At 54.6% G+C, this 19,650-nt stretch overlaps 3 protein-coding genes across 10 annotated transcripts in view; 2 read left to right on the forward strand and 1 right to left on the reverse strand.

Moving 5' to 3' along the window:
• Positions 1-436: 436 nt before the first annotated feature.
• FRS3 (fibroblast growth factor receptor substrate 3) lies at positions 437-16,763 on the reverse strand. Of its 2 annotated transcripts, none has more exons than XM_034962082.3 (7): positions 16,741-16,763; positions 8,306-8,449; positions 7,194-7,282; positions 5,692-5,878; positions 3,074-3,235; positions 2,077-2,225; positions 437-1,794 (listed from the first exon to the last, which is right to left on the reverse strand). In XM_034962082.3, the coding sequence occupies exons 3-7, from the start codon at positions 7,257-7,259 to the stop codon at positions 880-882; spliced, it is 1,479 nt and encodes a 492-aa protein (XP_034817973.1). In that variant the 5' UTR covers positions 7,260-7,282; positions 8,306-8,449; positions 16,741-16,763; the 3' UTR covers positions 437-879. The 2 variants fall into 2 exon arrangements, with proteins under 2 accessions (XP_034817973.1, XP_034817972.1); XM_034962081.2 differs by lacking the exon at positions 16,741-16,763 and adding an exon at positions 10,080-10,222.
• On the forward strand, positions 10,347-17,380 carry PRICKLE4 (prickle planar cell polarity protein 4). Of its 5 annotated transcripts, none has more exons than XM_063604892.1 (8): positions 10,347-11,096; positions 11,620-11,790; positions 13,722-13,865; positions 14,391-14,498; positions 15,194-15,331; positions 15,591-15,794; positions 16,376-16,580; positions 16,960-17,091. In XM_063604892.1, the coding sequence occupies exons 1-8, from the start codon at positions 10,836-10,838 to the stop codon at positions 16,977-16,979; spliced, it is 1,251 nt and encodes a 416-aa protein (XP_063460962.1). In that variant the 5' UTR covers positions 10,347-10,835; the 3' UTR covers positions 16,980-17,091. The 5 variants fall into 5 exon arrangements, with proteins under 5 accessions (XP_063460962.1, XP_063460960.1, XP_034817978.3 ...); XM_063604890.1 differs by lacking the exon at positions 16,960-17,091 and adding an exon at positions 16,688-16,959; XM_034962087.3 differs by having other exon boundaries at positions 10,441-11,096; positions 17,010-17,380.
• Positions 17,151-19,650, forward strand: part of TOMM6 (translocase of outer mitochondrial membrane 6) — an 84,120-nt gene continuing 81,620 nt past the window's right edge. For all 3 annotated transcript variants that reach the window (XM_034962088.3, XM_008958810.4, XM_008958811.3), the window contains exons 1-2: positions 17,151-18,076; positions 19,494-19,598. In XM_034962088.3, the coding sequence (XP_034817979.2) occupies positions 17,949-18,076; positions 19,494-19,590 (225 nt within the window). In that variant the 5' untranslated portion in view covers positions 17,151-17,948 and the 3' untranslated portion in view covers positions 19,591-19,598. The remainder of the gene's footprint in view (positions 18,077-19,493; positions 19,599-19,650) is intronic.

Consider the following 19,650-nt stretch of genomic DNA (forward strand, 5'->3'; position numbering starts at 1 on the left):
ACTGGCCGGGCGCGGTGGCTCACGCCTGTAATCCCAGCACTTTGGGAGGCTGAGGTGGGTGGATCACCTGAGGTCAGGAGTTCGAGACCAGGCTGGCCAACATGGAGAAGCCCCCCCATCTCTACTAAAAATACAAAAATTAGCTAGGCATGGTGGCAGGCACCTGTAACTCTAGCTACTTGGGAGGCTGAGGCGGGAGAACTGCTTGAGCCCGGGAGGTGGAGACTGCAGTGAGCTGAAATCACGCCACTGCACTCCAGCCTGGGCCACAAGAGCGAAACTCTGTCTCAAAAAAAAAAAAATCATGGACTTGTCACAAAAACCATAACTGACCCAAATTCCCCAGAGTGAAGCCCTTACCTCGATTAGGCCTGCCCTGTGTCCAACCCAGGACCACACCAGAAAAGATTCCCTAAGAAGATGATATCCACTGGGCCAGAATTTAAAAATAATTATATTAATAATAAATATGTTAAATTACATTTAAAACAATAAATAGAAAAATAAACTGATAAATAAAATCAACAGGTACAAAATGTTTCAAAATTCCAACCAAAAAAAACACACACGGACAGTCGGCAGACAAGACAAATGGACAGAACGGGAGGGCGCTAAACGCAATCACAGGAACCCTTCACAGTTGACGTCTCGGCTCCCTCCTCGCCTGGTCACCCTTCTCTCCCCAGCCTGGAGACAGACCAGGAGACTCGGTGGCTGATATCTCTGGGGACTCCAGCCAGCACAGGGAAGCATCTGGTCCCACCTCCATGCCTTCTGCAAAGCAACCCTGAACCCTGGGGAGGGTGGGTTCAGAGGACAGGAGTGTGAGGCAGAGGCTGGATCATGGTGGGGCAGAGGGTGGTGAGGACCGGGACGTCCCTACAGAGGCAGGTCGGTGCTGTTGTGCCGGGTTTTCCTGGCGGTGCCATCGTCTCGGGGCAGAGCTCTCTGCAGGTTGGACATGGCCACGGTCTTTTTGAGGTCAATCACGGCGTAGGAGTCTGAGCTTCGGGCAGGGTGGGTGGTGGGCATGGGGGCTTGGGGGCTCAAGGGGTTCTGGGGCCCCTTAGGGCGGTCTCCACCCCAGCCCTTTAGCTCCACCTGGATGTAGTTAAGCTGCCTTGGGGGCTCGGGCCCCGGCCGGCGGAAATCAAAGTTGAAGACCCTTGGGGAGCCGCGGCGGCGGGTCAGTGGCACAGGAAAGCTGCCGTGGCTGCGGATGGCGGCCCGGGTGCTGGTGGGCTTCTGCAGTGGGGTCTCGTCCTCCTCACCATCAGGGAAGCCATTGGAAGAGGGTGTGAGCCCATCCCTCGAGTCCCCATCATCCCCAGCCTCCCCTCCCAGCTGTTGGGCTTGGCTTTCCCACACAGGGGGCAGTGGGGGCAGGTTCTCATAGTGCAGCAGGGCGGCCCGGCGGTGGGCAAGGCCATTCCAGCCCGGCTCCTCTGGGCTCAGTCTCCAGCCAGCCCCTCGCCGCAGCCCCCCGGTGACGTTCTCGTAGGTGCACTTGGGCTGGGCTGGGCACTCAGAAGGGGCCTCATTGTTATTATTGTGGTGTGGGGGGTCATGCAGGCTGGGACAGAGGCCCTGGCACTTCACCATGTGCCGCCGAGCAGGGGTCGGGCCCAACACAAACTTCACCTGGCCTGGCTGCAAGAACACCTGTGGGTCCCGTTGGTCAGGACCCCGGGCCTGCGGGAGGAAGGGTGCCTGACCCTCAGGCAGGGGCTGCAGGCAGTGGCGGCCCCTGCGGTGGTCATCTTCACTGGCCGGTGTGTTGACATAGGTGTGGGACTGGGGAAAGAGTCCAAGTGAGGCAGGAGTGTCCCAGGGCAGGGAGAAAAGAGAACAGAAGGGACAGGATGAGAGAAAAGAAGCACACAGAAAAAGACCTGGAGTTTCTTCTTCCTTGTCCTCCAACCCTTCTGAGGAAGCTGCTCCCTTTTGGGGACAGGAAGGGACCGTTACAACGTTCTTCCCCTTCCCGTGATCCTTACTGGGAGGAGGTGGCCTTATTTCCTATCCCTCGTCCCCACCCAGACCAACAGGGCAGGGGCTGGCCGGCTGCGTGCTCACCTGCTCATCAGGAGCAATGAGGGCATGGGTGGACTCCTCCCCAAGCGAGGGGTGCCGCAGGCTGCTTGTCGAGAGCCGCCGGGGAGCTGAGAATCGTGGGCCCTCTCCAGGGCAGCCATTGGAAAAGCTGGAGACAGTGTAGCCTAGAGCTGAGCACAGGGGAGACAAGCCCAGGAGAGGGGAACTTAAGCCACCTGACAACCACTTGCAGCTGTGTGTGTGGCATCCTGGGACTCCTCTAATGGAGGACAGATATTCTCAGGGCCTCACAGTGGTTAAACCCCACTGAGCCGCCAGCCCCCCATTATCCTTCATCTTTCCTCTGCTCTTCAAACCTGCCCTTTCCCTCAAGCTCAGCTTGAAGCACCTCACCACTGTCTCCATTATAGCCTCACCCGAAACGCATAAAGCACATCTTGCTGTCACTGGACCGTCCCTTTGCTTCATTCTAGGTCTGCCAGTAAGGTCCAGGGAAGCTCCTCAAAAAAAGGGACTGCGCTTCTATTTCTCCTGTCCCCCATGGGCCAGTCCAAGGAGTGCTGAATACCAAACAGGTGCCTGATCTGAATTCAATGACTGAATAAGCAGAAATTGTAGGACCCTCTCCAGAATACAGTCATGGCCAGAGATGCCTGCACCAGCAGCAAGGAAGGTATATGGGGATGACCCAATAGACAGAGGAAGAAAGCAAAAAAACTCCAGACTGCCAATTCTACGGAAACTCCAGACTGCCAATTCAAAGTCTTCCTGTCTGCTCCCCAACCATCAGTCAATACAAGGCCCAGAACTCAACAACCTCAGTTTGAGTCACCTAGCCCAGCCCAGGACTTACCGATCCTCAAGAATGGTTCTGATCATGGACAACTGTCCTGGAAGGCTGGCTCACCCAGCCTTCTCCCAACCTGCCAGCTTAACTAGTCCCTCAGATTTGTGCTTCCTGGGCCTCTGTGTGTGTGTGTGTGTGTGTGTGTGTGTGTGTACACTGGGGTCTCCTCACCATTGGGCGGCTGGGGGGCTCGAGGGAGGTCAAGCTCAGCAGGGTGGCTATTGCGGGTGATGATGACAGGCTCTTCCATCACATTGATGCTGTTGCACTGCATCAGATCCTGAAGGAGGTTGAAGATTTCCTCAGCCCGGGAACACTTAAATGCAAATATTCCTGGAGAAGGAGAGGAAGAAATGACCCTAGGCAATAGGGAAGGACCAGAGGAGCTCAACAGATGCACAATGTGCAGGAAATGTCCCTGAACTCCAGTCCCAGGCCTGTAGGGGCAGGAGAGCCTCTCCTCATCTTGAGCATTCTTTTTCTTTTCTTTTTTGAGATGGAGTTTTGCTCTTGTTGCCCAGGCTGGAGTGCAATGGTGCGATCTCAGCTCACTGCAACCTCTGTCTCCCAGGTTCAAGCAATTCTCCTGCCTCAGCCTCCCAAGTAGCTGGGATTACAGGCGCCCGCCACTACACCTGGCTAATTTTTTGTATTTTTAGTTGAGACGGGGTTTCACCATGTTGGTCAGGCTGGTCTCAAACTCCTGACCTCAGGTAATCGGCCTGCTGCGGCCTCCCAAAGTGCTGGGATTACAGGCGTGAGCCACCACGCCTGGCCCTGAGCATTCTTTCTAGGTCTGCTCTAGAATCCAAGAGCTACTAGAAAGGCTGGGTCCAAGGTACCCTGCCCCAGCATGCCCACACCACATTGAACACTCCAGCTATATTCCTCTGAAGCGAAATCATTTTCATAAGGATGTGTGTGTTCAGGGGTCACAAGAAGAGAATCAAAACCAAGGTGGAGGCCGGGCATGATGGCTCACGCCTGTAATCCCAGCACTTTGGGAGGCCGAGGAGGGTGGATCACCTGAAGTCAGGAGTTCAAGACCAGCCTGGCCAACATGGTGAAACCCTGTCTCTACTAAAAATACAAAAAATTAGCCAGGCGTGGTGGTGGGCACCTGTAATCCCAACTACTCAGGAGGCTGAGGCAGGAGAATCGCTTGAACCTCGGAGGTGGAGGGTGCAGTGAGCCGAGATTGTGCCACTGCATTTCAGCCTGGGTGACAGAGCGAGACTCTGTCTCAAAAAAAAAGAAAAAAGAAAAGAAAAAAAAACAAAACCAAAAGCCAAGGTGGAAAGGATAGTATTAGATGAGTGAACATTCTTTTTTTTTTTTTTCGGAGACGGAGTCTCACCCTGTTGCCCAGGCTGGAGTGCAGTGGTGCGATCTCAGCTCACTGCAAGCTCCGCCTCCCGGGTTCACACCATTCTCCTGCCTCAGCCTCCCGAGTAGCTGGGACTACAGGTGCCCGCTACCATGCCCAGCTAGTTTTTTGTATTTTTAGTAGAGACGGGGTTTCACCGTGTTAGCCAGGATGGTCTCGATCTCCTGACCTTGTGATCCGCCCACCTCGGCCTCCCAAAGTTCTGGGATTACAGGTGTGAGCCACTGCGCCCAGCCAGGTGAGCGAACACTCTACCTCACATGCTTCCCCCATCTTCCTCTGCCTAACACCCCCTGCTTCCTAGGAAAAAAAGCTCCATCCAGAGCACCAGCCCTCAGATCGCTGATGACAAGAGGGTCTACTCTGTTCCCTGCTTCTTCACTTATTAGCCCAGTGTGTGGCCAGAAAGCAAATGCCTACTGTATATAGGTCCCTGACCTCATAGATTAAACTCTGGCACAGGAAGGAAGAAATCATGGGCAGACTAGCTAAAGGCAAATATGGCAAGGCAATCACAAGGCTCCTCAATGCAGCCAGCCTTATAGCCCTTCAAATTGCAACACTGCAACTCAAGGTCCGAGGAACAGCAGGACTGGGCTGAGTGTCTGTCAATCAGGGGACTCAAAGATGCCCTTGGGGTACTGGGCCAGCATGGACTCCTTTGTAACAGGGGGACCTGGGACCTAGGGGAGGCTACGTGGGGTGTGCCTGTGCATATACCCACAACTAAGACACAATTAGCCTGGGGAATGGGACAACTATGGTTTGCACAAATAGGATGGGGAGGAAACAGGGAAGAAACATAACTACTCTGGCAAAATATGACGAGAAGTAGAAAAGACTGGGAAAGACTGGAGTTGTAGAGAACCCCGTGTTGGGGCCAGGGGTAGCCCCTCTGGGAATCCAAGTGTAGATCAAACATCACTAGGAGCAAGGATGCCTCTGCCCGCTCTGCCTGCTCACCCAGCGCCCCTGCCTCTGCCTCATGAATTCCAAGGGTAAGATGCATGGAGGGAAGTCTCCTCCAGCAAACATGACCTCGGAGGCTATTTTGTTGGCAGCCTCATCAGAGAACCTTGTTCATTCCACCTCTGCACAGTCATAATCCCAAACTGCACTGAACACAATCCCATGCAGGATTCCTTTCGCACAGCTTAAGTCTGGATCCTAAGAGATAAACTCAGACCATGCCACTCCTTCAGAGAGCTGTGGCTGGCTCTAGCCTTGACCTTATGGAATAACCTACCACCCCTGACCTCTGACTGCAGGGAGAATACATCACACTCTACTGCCCACAGGTGATGGGGATAACACTAACCTCTTGAGGGCTAATCTATACATCAGGAACCCTGGAGTCCTGCATAAGCCCCTATCCCAGGGTGGAGCAGGGCCTGGTACTCACCCTGGCCTGTCTGACATCGGCGGCCACTCTCAAAGGAGAAGAGGTTGGAGTCGTAGCCATAGCGCCGCAGGCAGAGGTAAGGCCAGCGGACGGCCTCACGCCGATGCAGGTGCAGCACCAGCTCACTCTGTGTCAGCTCCATCACCCCAGAGCCCAGCTCCACACCCTCATCATCCACATTTGTCACCTGGAGGGGAGAAGACAGAAGGGTCAATGAGTGAGTCCAACAAGTGTTTGCATGGGTCCCTGAGCCACTGGGAGACAATCTGATGCAGGACAAGAGGTGGGGAACCAAAGGTCACATCCGACTATCACAGACTCTACTGAATGCCACATAACTATATGAAGCAGTGCCATGGACCCACGGCAGTTCTCTGGGCAAATCCTACTTCTCTGGTGCTGAGTTTTGTCATATGGACAGTGAGGGAAGAGGTAGGTAGCTGACTTCCAAGGTCGGTTTGTTAGATAACAAATGTTAGACGACCCCAGACAGCCCATGCCTTAGTATCCAAGGGCCAGATGTTAATGGGGAAGGGGTTCAATTGTAAATTCAAAATCTTGAGACTGGGACACCCTGACCTAGGAAAGTCAAGCCCAAGGCAGAACCAATGCATATCTCCTCTACCACCTCCCCAACTGTGTGCCCTTACTGAGGGCTCCCTCTTCTGGTGGGCAGGAGAAACATGTGCTTCAACATGCCCCAGAATGAGGAAGGAGGAGGCTCCCTCTACAGAGAGGTGGGCAGGGGAGAGCACAGGTCGACTTGGGTCTGCCCTCAGCTTCCCACAGCAAACAGCAAACACTGATGTTGTGCTTACTGTGTGCTAAGCACTATTTTATTTATTTATTTATTTATATTTTGAGATGGCATCTCGCTCGGTCACCCAGGCTGAAGTGCGGCGGTGCAATCTCAGCCCACTGCAACCTCCACCTCCCGGGTTCAAGTGATTCTCCTGCCTCAGCCTCCCAAGTAGCTGGGATAACAGGCGTGTGCCACCATACCTGGCTAATTTTTGTATTTTTAGTAGAGACGGGGTTTCGCCATGTTGGCCAGGCTGGTCTCTAACTCCTGACCTCAGGTGATCCGCCTGCCTTGGCCTCCAAAAGTGCTGGTATTACAGGTGTGAGCCACCGTGCCTGGCCACTAAGCACTATTTTAAATACCTTACATATATTAACTCACAAATACAGAATTTTGTTTTCTCTAAAAAAAAGGGGGGGGGGATATATAAAGTTATAAAAATACACTGACAACAGTTCCAAAAGCACCATTATGGCATTTCTTCATTCTTGGTAGTATCAAGAGCCATGAAAATAGCAGTGGTCTGGGCCTCTTTTCCTCAGGCTACTTGAGAGGGTGTGAGCTCAAGAAGTCTCCATAAGCCCACAACCTCAGCCTGGCATTTGATTTGCTGTTAGAGAAGCTGAGGCAACTCCATTAAATTGTGTCTGAGCCCAAGAGGCCATGTTGGGAACACAGGAGAGGAGAGGGCTCTGGGTACCTTGAACTTGGTGGGGTGGTTGTCTGGAACGCTGTCTCTGTTCAGGCAGCTGCAGCAGCTCCCCATGGTGTCAGAGCAGCCAGCCTGCCCTAGGAAAAACATACAGGATATGCAGGTCACCAACTTCAGCTTCAAAAAACCCTGCTCTGGGGAACTTGGGCAGACGCACGTCATTGTGATCACCTACTCTGTCCAAGAGACTGTGTGATACAGACCCTCCCTCAAAGACTTCACATTCTCAATCCAGGGCCAGACACACATTGGATAAGCGTTAATTCAGGTTACAATGTGTTAAGGATGAATGCCGATGGGGGGCTGGAGAGAGCTTCTCAGAGGTAACGTTTGATCCGGGCCTTGAGAAGTATGTAGGATTCTGACCCATGTAATGACAAGGAAGGCAGGGACACAGGCAGGAAGAAAAGTAGGGGTCCAGGAGAAGTGATCTGCAGCAGATGGAGGTGGGTGCCAGCCCGAGCCCCTTATTTGGATTCAGCAAAGAAATTGTCACTTGGGGGTCTCAGACACTTTGGCCTGTACCTGTCTCTTTTTTCCTCCCTTTTTACCTCATCCATTCCACTTCATCCAAGTTCTCTCTTCTCCCTTACTACCATCCCAACATCCAGTGCAAATTTATCTTTCTGATGTCCTCTTCAAATGAGTTGTTACATTGTGATCATAAAGATATATTCAGAAGACTGAACATTTAAAACAGTGCACAGTTTTAATAACCTCAAGTGGATATTTCTTCATTTAAAAAAAATGCTGGGTTTCCTTCCCTTTTTCTGAAGGGGAGACCAGAGGCCTTACTATTTGGCTCTTCCCCCCAGGATTCCAGTACTTGGATTATATGTCACAATAGTCAGGACTGTGCCTAGAATGAAGAGGACACCACCCAGGCTTGAATGACCTAAGGGAACAAGAAATGCATGGACCAATACCAAGCAGAAGTTTTAAGGGGTTGCAACTTGTCACAAGAAATAAGTCTGTAGGATTGGCTATCCTTCTAGAACTCCTGCTGAATGGTAAAGCTTTGAACAACCAGGTGACCTGTACCCTCTATTCCTCCCAACTTGGGAAACGCCATAAAACTGACCCCTATACACAGCTCTTACCTCACCCAGGCCATCGGGGAGCTGACCGTGGGAGGGGCATGGGGAAGGGTTCCCACTTTATTCCCCCCGTCCTTGGTGGGCTGTCATGGCAAACAGTCTGCAGAGAAGTCACCCGGATCCCTCTGGAATACACCTGGGGCTCACCTAGCATAGGAAACAGAGACACTGATTAACAAAACCTTCTATCTTCACCCCCAACTGTTAATGAAAACTGACCTGACAGTCCATCCCACCTGGGTATCTGTTCCAGCCCTAATGGGACAAAAACACCAATGAAGAAAGTAAAATCAAGGGCAAAGGGAGCACAAATCCCAAGCCCCACGGGCCCTGAGAGGGACAGACTCCCAGAACATCAATGAGTTTGAAGTCTAAGACGACCCAAGACCTTTTAAGTCACTTTAGATCTCCCTCTGAGTTCTGTTACAACAAACACCAAAACCATCACCTTACCTTTGCAGAGAACTTTAACTCTACAAAGAGCTTTCTCAAAAGGACACTGTGATATAGTAGAAACAGCACTGGTTTAAGACTCAGGAAACCAATATTTCGGTCAGTTTTGTTGCTACTAAGTATCTGGGAGACTTAAGTCAACGCCCCCTCCAAACTCCCACCTAAGGCCTTAGTTTTTGGGGGGACCATCTATAAACTGGCGAGCTTCTAGCTTAAATAACTTGCAGAGGTAAAAACGTAAGACAAACTTCACTAAAATTGACATGTTCATCTTCCAAGACAGGCTGCTTCAATTTCGCATTTGGAAGCTTGATAGATTTTCTGCTCCCCAAGCTCTGAAAGGCCTAATTTTAACATAAATGTTAACAGTAAGCCAAAATTTCAGGGCATCTGAGCACAAGGTAGACAAGTCAACAAGCCAGGACTCTGCAGACCCTGGACATCCCACATTCCTGCTCTGGAGAAACACTTCCCAGGGCCCCTTGCACCCTGCATCCTTGGACAACTTCCAGGTAAAAGGACCCCATCCCCTTGGTCTGGCTTATTTTCTGGAAGGAAGAAGCAGGCTCAGGGAGGTGTGCACAGACTAAAGACAGGTTGCTGGGAAAATACTGGGGCTTGAGCCACCGACGGGGGCAGGGCGCGGGCACTGAAACGAAGAACTCTAGGGTGCAAGATGGGGGAGGGGTTGCTTTTTCCTATCACCATCTCTTCTCCTTAAGATATCAGGATGTATCAGATAGCCCACTGAGGAGGGACTGCATTGAGTGGAAATGGGGAGAGGCCTCTGGTCTGGGATAGGTATGGATCAGGGGCAGGAGTGAGAGGGGGGTGTGGGGGCTGAAAACGTATGAGGACGTTTGGGGAAACATGAGCAAGAATTTTGGATGTGGGCATTTTGGATACTGCAAGGAGAATGGGGATATGAGGGATCCTAGGAATTTCCGGGCAGTGGAAGCATTTGGGGGCATCCAAGAGAAATGGTGGGTCCGTGGGCATAGCAGGAGATTTGTTGAGTGAGTGAGGGGGTTCTGAGGGCTCCAGGAGATGCGATGATGTGTCCAGGGCGGAGAGGGTAGAGGTGGGTTGGGGGAGCCAGAGGCTGCAGGACAGGCTACAGGACTGTCAAGGGGAATTTCTAGATGCCCGTAAGGAATGAGGAGGTCTGGGTGCGCGCTGTCCCCGGATCCCCGCCCCCAGCCCCGGTGCTCCGCCGCCTGCCCGCCCGCCCGGGGCTTCCTAGGGAGGGAGTGGAGACTGCGGCGCGGCGCGGCGCGGCCTCGGTGAAGCCGCCTCGTCCCCGCCCCGCCGCGCCCCGACTCACATCGCCCCGCGGCCCGGGCGGCGCCGGGCCCCGCTCCCGGGTCCCGCTGCAGCAGCCGCCGCCCGCCCGGAGCTAAGGCCTCCCCGTCCCGCCCCGCGGCCGCGGGGTCGGAGGTCACCGGCAGCACCAACGAGACGCTGCGGGCGGGCGGACCCGAGCGGGGGCGACCGGCACGCAGCCTAGAAGGTCCCTTTGGAGGACTTTGCAGTCGGGAGCAGTGAGCATGCGCAGACGCCAGAGGGCGCTCCTGGCCAGGGGCTGAGCAAGCCCGGAGGGGACAGGGCGGAGCCTGCGGCGGAGGCGGGGCGCGGAGGCGGGGCTGAGGACCCCAAAGTTGGGGGTGCTCCGGGGAGCGGAAAGGGGACGGAGGGTTGGGCGAGAAACGAAGGGAAGGGGAGAGGGTCTGAAGGGACCTGAAAGGAGAAGGGCAAGACGATGGAACCCGGAAGAGGGTTGAGGGGAGGGGAAGGGGCCAGGGGGACCACTGGGGACAAGGGGGAGAGAACTGAAGGGAAACACGCGGAGGAGCGGGGCTGGGAGACCACAGGGAGAGTTTGGGGAGACCTGGGAACTGCGGAGAGACAGGGCTGCGGGCCCGGCGAGGCGTTTCCATTCAGCGAATGGTTGAAAACCCAGCGTAAACGCGGCTCCCGGCGTCTGCTGGATGCCTGCCGGGCGCAGTCCGAGCCAGAGAGCCCTTGCACCTGCATGGCAGAGGCCGTGGAGCCCGCACATTTCCACCCTGAGATCCCATAAATGTGGTTTTGTTTTCCTTTTTTTTTTTCCTCCCCCCAATCTGCAGCTCCAGGCCCCTCCCTGAGCCGCCCCTCTCCACCAGCCGGGGAGGGGCGGGCGGGGGCCGCTGGGGCGTGGGAGAGGCAGGGCCGCGCTATTAGGGCGGGCGAGGGCGGGCGGGGGCGGACGGGGGCGGGCGCTGAAGCCTTGGGGTGGGGACCGGGTGATGGGCCTGACGGCAGAGTCGGTCCAGAACTGCCCGGACAGCGACGCACAGCGAGGGTGAGACCCCAGCGGAGTCCTGGTCCCCTCCCCTAAAATCCCAGCAGCCAGACCGGGAACCCCAGCGGACTCGGGAAACACCGCGTCCCAGCCCCGGAGGCGGGCCCGCCAAGTTCCAGAAAAACTCTGGGGATCTATCGAGAGGGCAGTTGGCGGGACTGGGCACTCCCCTTCCTTCTCCCTCCCACTGTCCCCAGAAATCTTCCCATCCCTCCACCTCCCCAAGCCCTAAGTCCTCTCGGGCTCTGCCCTTCAGGGCAGCGGGTGTTGGGGATGTCCAGCTCCTGAGCCCTCTTGCACGGAGGCTCTGCACGGAGGCAAGACAAGGGGTTCAGCTCTGTCCCTTATCTGAGGTGGGAGGGGGAAGGGAATTATGGAAGGAATCCAGCTGGCCTGTTAGTAAGGGTGTTCCAGTGCTAGGTGGAGGTGGAGTTTGGCTGCCTTTGGGGAGATTGGAAGGGTGAGGAATAGAGGCCTGATTTCTGAGCGTTGTTTCTGTGTTGGACAATTCTATGCAAACTAGAGCCAAAATGGAAGAGGGTGCAAGTCCCCTCCTGGGGCCCCAGATGCCCCCTCCTTTCTTGCTGCCTGGAGCAGGGGCAGTGCTGTTAGTGGCTACTCCTGGTGTGAACAGCCCATCCTGGCCACCTTCCACAGGAAACCTGACCTGAAGGACAGAAGAGGAAGGAAGCAGGTGGGTGTGAAGCCAGGAAGGAGGGAAGGGTGGCACAGGACATTTGAAGTGGGAGTGGAGGGGCGGTGCTGAGGAGGGTTCAGTGCTGGGAAGCAATATTAACTGTTACAGTCCAAACCCTCACCTCAACCCCAGTACGAATCCCTGGTCCAGTCTTAGAGAGGCCAGGGATTTGATGATGACCCTCCTGTGCCCAGCTACTTTCAGAATCTATCCCAGCTCTCAGAAGCCAGGTCCCCCTAAGGCTTCCCTTAGCCTCTGGTATGATCTTGGGCAAGTTAATTAACTTGTTTCAACTGTCAAGTGGAATGAAAGAGATTACCTCATAAGATTATTGTGAGGATGGACTATATTATGTAATATTCTAGAAGAGTCCTTGGCACACAGTAAATATTATTAAAAAGTTTGCTCTGGTTTTTTCTCCAGGGTTTGTGTATGTCTGTCCCGAGCTCTGATCCCATTCTACCTGGTTTCATCTTTGTCTTACCCACTATGAGCTCCTTGAGGGCGGGGCTCATCTCTTCTCTACATTAATAGTCGCTTTTTTTTTTTTTTTTTTTTTTTGAGACGGAGTCTCACTCTGTTGCCCAGGCTGGAGTGCAGTGGCATGATCTCAGCTCACTGCCATCTCTGCCTCCCAGGTAGGTTGGAGCGATTCTCCTGCCTCAGCCTCTGGAGTAGCTGGGATTACAGGCACACATTACCACGCCCAGCTTATTTTTGTATTTGTAGTAGAGATGGGGTTTCCCCACGTTGGGCAGGATGGTCTCGAACCACTGACCTCAGGTGATCTGCCCGCCTCAGCCTCCCAAAGTGCTGGGATTACAGGCATAAGCCACTGTGCCCAGCCAATGGTCACTTCTTTTTTTTTTTTTTTGAGACAGAGTCTTGCTCTGTCGCCCAGGCTGGAGTGCAGTGGCGCGATCTTGGCTCACTGCAAGCTCCACCTCCCGGGTTCACACTATTCTCCTGCCTCAGCCTCTGGAGTAGCTGGGACTACAGGCGCCCGCCACCACGCCTGGCTAATTTTTAAAATATTTTTAGTAGAGACGAGGTTTACACCGTGTTAGCCAGGATGGTCTCGATCTCCTGACTTCGTGATCCGCTTGTCTCGGCCTCCCAGAGTGCTGGGATTACAGGCATGAGCCACCGTGCCCGGCCAATAGTCACTTCTTACCCCCAAGATATTATGGTCGTATCAGGAGCTGCCGAGAGGAAAGCTGAAGAGATGAACTTAGATTATCCAATGCAATTGCTGCTATATATAAAAGTGCAAGGTGTTCCTCTGTCTTTGAGGAACTTATAGACTAGATTAGGAGCCGAGAGAGATGCAGGGAGCAAAGAGAAAAACATTAGGTGCTAAATCTTGGGGCACTGCTTGCTTCAGGAGCTCAGGGAAGGGGGAGCTGGTGTGGTCACAGAGGCTGAGAAGGGCTTCCTGGTAAAGGGATCCTTTAACCAGAGGCCCAAGCCTATATAGCTGGAAAAACTGGGCTCATGTAGGAAGTTGTGAACAAGGAGGCTCACTGGGGCTGTGGGTGCATGGTGAGAAACGGTGGAAGTTAAGGCTGATGAGGTAAGGAGAGAGTGTCCAAAGTCCCACCAGAAAGGCAAAGTGCCCTCTCCTTCTACCATGGGCCTCCTCTTACCTCCATCCCGATCTTGGGAGACCCCAGAATTTGAACTTCAGAAATTCTGGACCAAAAGGCCTGACCTCAAGACCTGGCTCTGCCACTTACTAGCTGTTTGACCTTGGGCATGCTACTCAAGGTCTGATCCTCAGTTGGGCCATCTGTAAGATGGGGATAATGCTACCTAAGTCGTTTGGGTGTTGGGAGGACTAAGGGAAATAATATCTATAAAGCACTTAACACTTCCTAGCACATTGTAACGGCCTAATACATGGAGGTGTTCTTATTGTTTTGGGGTAGGCTTTGCCACAAATGTCAGTGCAGAACTCTGGCTGGCCCCACCAAGAAGACAGCCCCAAGCCCCAGGATCCAGGTCCACCAGCCAACTCAGACAGTGACTCAGGCCACCTGCCGGGGGAGGACCCTGAGGATACCCATGCTCAGGTAGTAGAGTCGTGCCCTTCCTCTGAGACCAACATATCCTCTATCCTGTGGAGTGGCCACCCTTTTCCACCAACCCGGAGGTAGTTTGACTTCGTGCCTAATCTCTTATTGCCTTTTTCTCTTTTCAGGAATTCCTGTCTCTGCACCTGCTTAGAACATGGGGTTTTGACTTTAAACTCATTCACATGAGTATTCATTATCTCTCCTAGGGGGTCTGTATTGTCAAACCAGACTCTAGGGGCTTTGGCCCCAAGGCGTGAAGGGGGTTAAGAAGGGAAAGCATAAGAAGGGAAGCTGTTTTGGGGTGTGGGGCCTCCCCAGCCTCCCTCAAGGAAGACCACACATGCAGGCATCAGTCAGCTATCCTTGCACTCAGTGAGGATCTGCAAGGAGGACCCTCCCAAATGGAGGGCATGCTTAGAAGCTGCTCTAGATTGGAGAAGAGGTGGCAATGATGAGGGGGAAAGGAGGAGAAAGGAAAGAAAAACCTAGTTTCACTCCTCCCCTTCTTCCATGTCTCCTCAGGGTCCTGCAGTTCTGAGCTTGGGTTCCCTTTGCCTGGACACCAACCGAGCCCCCAACTGGACTGGACTTCAGACCCTCCTGCAGCAACTCCCTCCGCAGGACATTGATGTGGGTCTCCTCTCCCCATCTTCCCTCTCTTGCCTTTCCCTCCCTCATCTCTTTTCTTACTGTGGGAAGAACCTCAGTCCAGAAGTTAGGGGATGTGGATTTAATGCCCAGCTATGGCACTGGTTGGGGCATCATTCTCCCCCTGCCTGAGTTTTCACATTGGCAATAACAATAGCAGGTGCAATAACATCTGCTCTGCCCACCACAATGCTTAGTTCAAGAGCAAATGAGAAAATGGACATGAACGACTTTTGAAACGGATAATGGAATGTACAAATGTAGAGAGTATGGTTGTTACGTATTTATTGAGGGTCTACATGTGCCCAGCCTAAAGGCTTACAATTCAATTGGGGAGGCAAGACAGGAGTATATGAAATAATTTGAGGAAATGCAAGAATGGGAAGTGATACTGAGCTCTTAGCTCATTGGGAACAAGGACCTAATGGTGACAGGGCTAAGTGCTGTGGGCCTGTCAGGACCTGATTGATGACATTCCTGGGGGGCAGGGTGAGACTCAGGTGGCTTTCTTGAGCTCCTTTCCTTTTCCATTTCCTCTTCTATGCCATTATCTCTGGCATCTCCCTGAGGTTCTACAACCTTTCTCTGACCCAGCAGCCAAGCCCTTTTTCCTCCAACCAATGCTCAATCTTTTCTGCTGGAGCTCTCCCAGTAATTGTAGAGGACTGTTTCTGCAGGAGCGCTACTGCCTGGCCCTTGGGGAGGAGGAGCGGGCCGAGCTGCGGCTCTTCTGTGCCAGGCGGAAGCAGGAAGCCCTGGGACAGGGGGTAGCCCGCCTGGTACTTCCCAAGCTTGAAGGACACACCTGTGAGAAGGTATGTAGCACCCCTCCCCCCAAATTCCCCTTCCTCTATTCTTTGCCCTCTCATTTCTGCAGAAGGGGCTAGCTTCTGGGATTCTGGTTGGGAAACAGGAAAAACAGAAACCAAGTTTGCGAGCTCTTAGTATAGGTTGCAGTGGATGTGGGCTTGCTAGGGTATGGCGAGAACAGGTTGGGATCGGATTGCAAGAGCAAGGAGGGAAGTTAGGATGGTAGTGCTTACTCCGACCACCTCAGCACCTCCCCTCTGACAGTGTAGGCAGCTGCTGAAGCCAGGGGAGTACGGAGTGTTTGCAGCCCGGGCAGGCGAACAGCGCTGCTGGCACCAGCCTTGCTTTGCCTGCCAGGCCTGTGGCCAGGCCCTGATAAACCTCATCTACTTCTACCATGATGGACAACTCTACTGTGGCCGTCATCATGCAGAGTTGCTGCGCCCGCGCTGCCCGGCTTGTGACCAGGTACAGCCTGGAGGGGAGGAACTGGGGGTCTGCCCAGAGTCCAGAGTGGCAGGATACAAAGGGACACTCTCCTGGGCCACAGTTTCTCCCAGTATCAGGGAGTGGGGAGAAGTTGGAACCAGCCTGGGACTACCAAGTTCCCTGTGTTCTGACTTGAGCTCTGGGCATGTAGGACCCAGTGCCCTTCTCTCTGGCCTCCCCCACTGCAGAGTCCCTCAAATGTTCCTGGACTCATAGAATTTCTCTAGAGCAGGGAGTCTTGGACACATGCTCATCTCAGTAGATGCCAAGTGCCCAGTGCTGTGCCTCATCATGCTAGAAATTCCCTTGATGTCAGCATAAAAGGAAGCCTGGGGCCCTGGGTTGGGAGTCCAGACCCCCAGGTCGCACTTGGGATTGTCCCACTTGCTAGCTGGGATCCTGGCTAAGCCAATCAGTCCTCCCTGCGTCCAAAAGTGGCTGAGTGAATTAAATGGGAATGTGTGCAGACGTGCTTTAGCGTTAACTGGGTAAAAGGCGTGGTTACTGGATGAATGAATGAGTGAATGAAAGAATGAAACGTTCCCCTCTCCCTCTCCCAGCTGATCTTCTCCTGGCGCTGCACCGAGGCAGAGGGACAGCGCTGGCATGAGAACCACTTCTGTTGCCAGGACTGCGCCGGGCCTCTGGGCGGGGGACGTTATGCCCTGCCTGGGGGAAGCCCCTGCTGCCCCAGCTGCTTCGAGAACCGCTACTCGGATGCAGGCTCGAGCTGGGCCGGGGCACTGGAAGGGCAGGCATTCCTTGGTAAGGGAGAGGATGCAGAGCAAAGCGGGAGGGAGCTTGGGCTGGGCTGTGGGGGTTCTCCCGGGCTGGGACCCTCGCCCCAGTCCCACGCCGTCCCGTCCCTCCAGGAGCGCCCCCACCGCACCCCCCAGACCCAAGCCTCGGGGCCCGCAGCTCTCACCGCGCATCCCTGGCCGGAGCGTTCCAAGGGCCGCCCGAACCCACCCCGCGCCGCGGTCGGGGTTGCGGCGCCAGACTCCCTCCCAGGCGCGGGAGGCGGACGCCCTCTGGTGGAGGCGGGGGACCCTGGCGAGGACTCTCGGCGGCGGCGGCGGCGCGCACGGCCCAGGGGCTGGGCGGGGCGGGAGGCTGGGCCTCACCCCCACTAGCTGCGGTGTAGGTCCAGCTCCGCGGCTCTGAGACCAGCGTTTCCGACCCGGCCCGGAACAGGGGAGACTGGACTCGACCGAACTGAAGGAAGGGACCAAGCCTCGGTGAACTCTGCAACCCTCTCCCGAACACTCCTTCTCGCTGCTGCCGGCGGTTCCAGCCTGCAGACTCAGAGGGGGCTGCCTGGATCCAGTCCCCAGCAGGAGAACCGACCTGGGGACAAAGCGGAGGCACCCAAAGGGCAGGAGCAATGCCGCCTGGAGACTATTCGTGATCCCAAGGACACCCCTTTCTCCACCTGCTCCTCCTCCTCTGACTCGGAACCTGAAGGATTTTTCTTAGGCGAGCGCCTTCCCCAGTCCTGGAAGACACCCGGAAGCCTCCAAGCAGAGGACAGCAACGCCTCTAAGACGCACTGCACCATGTGCTAGTGGCGCAGCTCAGAGAGGGGATGTGAGTGGGAGGAAAGGGGTCTGTAAAGCGGGAGAACAAGGCTAGCCTCCCCCTAACAATCCTAGACTGAGACGCAGTCAGGCGCACGCCCGCAAGAGGCGGCGAGGTGACAAGTTTGGAGTGCGCCCCCTTCAGTACTGCGCGTTCTAAGACTTTTGGTGGAGACTTTCTTGGCAAAACCCATTCCCCAAAGCTACGCTTTCCCTGCTGAGATAGCCCCTACCCCCACCTCCACAGGCTGAGACAGCCCCGTCCCCACCACCCTCCTCCCAAGCCAATTAAATGATCACAGCACGCGTGACGGTTACCGGCTGGAGAGCCGGAGGTGGGACCGGGAGCAGGGGACCGTAGAACCGGGCCACGCTCCTCCCCTCCTAGAGTTCGTGGACGCGCAGCAGAGGGCCGTCCCTCTTCCGGATGTCGGACTAAGCGAACAGCGCCCCCTCTGCCGGCCGGTAGCAGCCGGAAGTGCCAGACCGGAGGTGCGTCATTCACCGGCGACGCCGATACGGTTCCTCCACCGAGGCCCATGCGAAGCTTTCCACTATGGCTTCCAGCACTGTCCCGGTGAGCGCTGCTGGCTCGGCTAATGAAACTCCCGAAATACCGGACAACGTGGGAGATTGGCTTCGGGGCGTCTACCGCTTTGCCACTGATAGGAATGACTTCCGGAGGTAACCGAGCCCGAGGAACTTGGTCCTTTTCTGGCCCTTACATCCGTATTTCCCCTTTCTTGCGAGGCTGGCGCCTCAGGGTTTTTTGTTTTTGTTTTTTAACATTACCAGCATTGTGGCGTCTTCGTAGCTCTGGCTGTGCCTCACTGAGATCCCTGGCCAGGAGAGTTCCCGTGTGGCAAAAGCGATCTTTCTGTCATGTGGCTGTATCTGTAATGTCACCCTGATCAAGGGAAGAAGTGCTAGCACGTAAACAGGCTTTTTCGGCCCTGGACTAGTGCTTTAGCTGGGCTTTGCGTTTGATCTTACATTTCTTTTTTCTTTCTTTTTTTTTTTTTTTGAGACGGAGTCTCACTCTGTTGCCCAGGCTGGAGTGCAGTGGCGCGATCTCGGCTCACTGCAAGCTCCGCCTCCCGGGTTCACGCCATTCTCCTGCCTCAGCCTCCCGAGTAGCTGGGACTACGGGCGCCCGCCACCACGCCCGGCTAATTTTTTGTATTTTTAGTAGAGACGGGGTTTCACCGTGTTATCCAGGATGGTCTCGATCTCCTGACCTCGTGATCCGCCCACCTCGGCCTCCCAAAGTGCTGGGATTACAGGCGTGAGCCACCGCGCCCGGCCTTTTTTTTTTTTTTTTTTTTTTTTTTTTTTTATTTGAGACGGAGTCTCACTCTGTCGCCCAGGCTGGAGTGCAGAGGCGCGATCTCGGCTCACTGCCCCTTCTGCCTCCCGGGTTCAAGCGATTCTCCTGCCTCAGCCTCCCCGGTAGCTGGGATTACAAGCGCGCGCCACCACGCCCAGCTAATTTTTGTATTTTTAGTAGAGACGGGGTTTCACCATCTTGGGCAGGCTGGTCTCAAACTCCTGACTTCTCGATCCACCCGCCTCTGCCTCCCAAAGTGCTGGGATTACAGGCGTGAGCCACCGCGCCCGGCCACATTTATTTCTTTTTGAGACAGCCTCGCTCTGTCGCCCAGGCTGGAGTGTAGTGGCGGACCTCAGCTCACTGCAGCCTCCGCCTCCCGGGTTCAAGCGATTTTCCTGCCTCAGCCTCCCCAGTAGCTGGGATTACAGGCGCGCACCACCACGCCCAGCTAATTTTTGTATTTTTAGTAGAGACGGGGTTTCACCATGTTGGCCAGGCTGGTCTCGAGCTCCTGACTTCGTGATCCGCCTGCCTTGGCCTTCCAAAGTGCTGGGATTACAGGCGTGAACCACCGCGCCCAGCCTGACCTTACATTTATTAGGCACAAAAATGAACTCCAAATTCCCACGTGGGTCTTGAGCAACCTGCCGTCACAACCACGTATCAACGCCTCGGGAAGGTGGTGATGGAAGCCTTTCCCCCCAGTACATTTCGTTAACTGTACAACTGACTCAGTGACCACAGGGTTAATAAAACACATTGTTTTTCCAGGAACTTGATGCTAAATTTGGGACTCTTTGCTGCGGGAGTTTGGCTGGCCAGGAACTTGAGTGACATTGACCTCATGGCACCTCAGCCAGGGGTGTAGCCAAGTAGGTAAGCACGGAACCACACCCATGCGTGTCTTAGGAGACCTAGAGACTGGGTG

This window comes from Pan paniscus, chromosome 5 (genome assembly GCF_029289425.2).
Source record: "Pan paniscus chromosome 5, NHGRI_mPanPan1-v2.0_pri, whole genome shotgun sequence".
Taxonomy (NCBI): Eukaryota; Metazoa; Chordata; class Mammalia; order Primates; family Hominidae; genus Pan; species Pan paniscus.

Coding starts and splice junctions, on each gene's coding strand:
- FRS3 (XM_034962082.3), bottom strand. CDS start 7,259: ATGGGGAGCTGCTGCAGCTGCCTGAACAGAGACAGCGTTCCAGACAAC. Junction 5,879..7,193: donor ACCACCCCACCAAGTTCAAG/GTACCCAGAGCC, acceptor TCTCCCCTCCAG/GTGACAAATGTGGATGATGA. Junction 1,795..2,076: donor TCATTGCTCCTGATGAGCAG/GTGAGCACGCAG, acceptor CTCTTTCCCCAG/TCCCACACCTATGTCAACAC.
- PRICKLE4 (XM_034962087.3), top strand. CDS start 10,836: ATGTGGTTTTGTTTTCCTTTTTTTTTTTCCTCCCCCCAATCTGCAGCT. Junction 11,097..11,619: donor GACAGCGACGCACAGCGAGG/GTGAGACCCCAG, acceptor TATGCAAACTAG/AGCCAAAATGGAAGAGGGTG. Junction 11,791..13,721: donor ACAGAAGAGGAAGGAAGCAG/GTGGGTGTGAAG, acceptor GTTTTGGGGTAG/GCTTTGCCACAAATGTCAGT.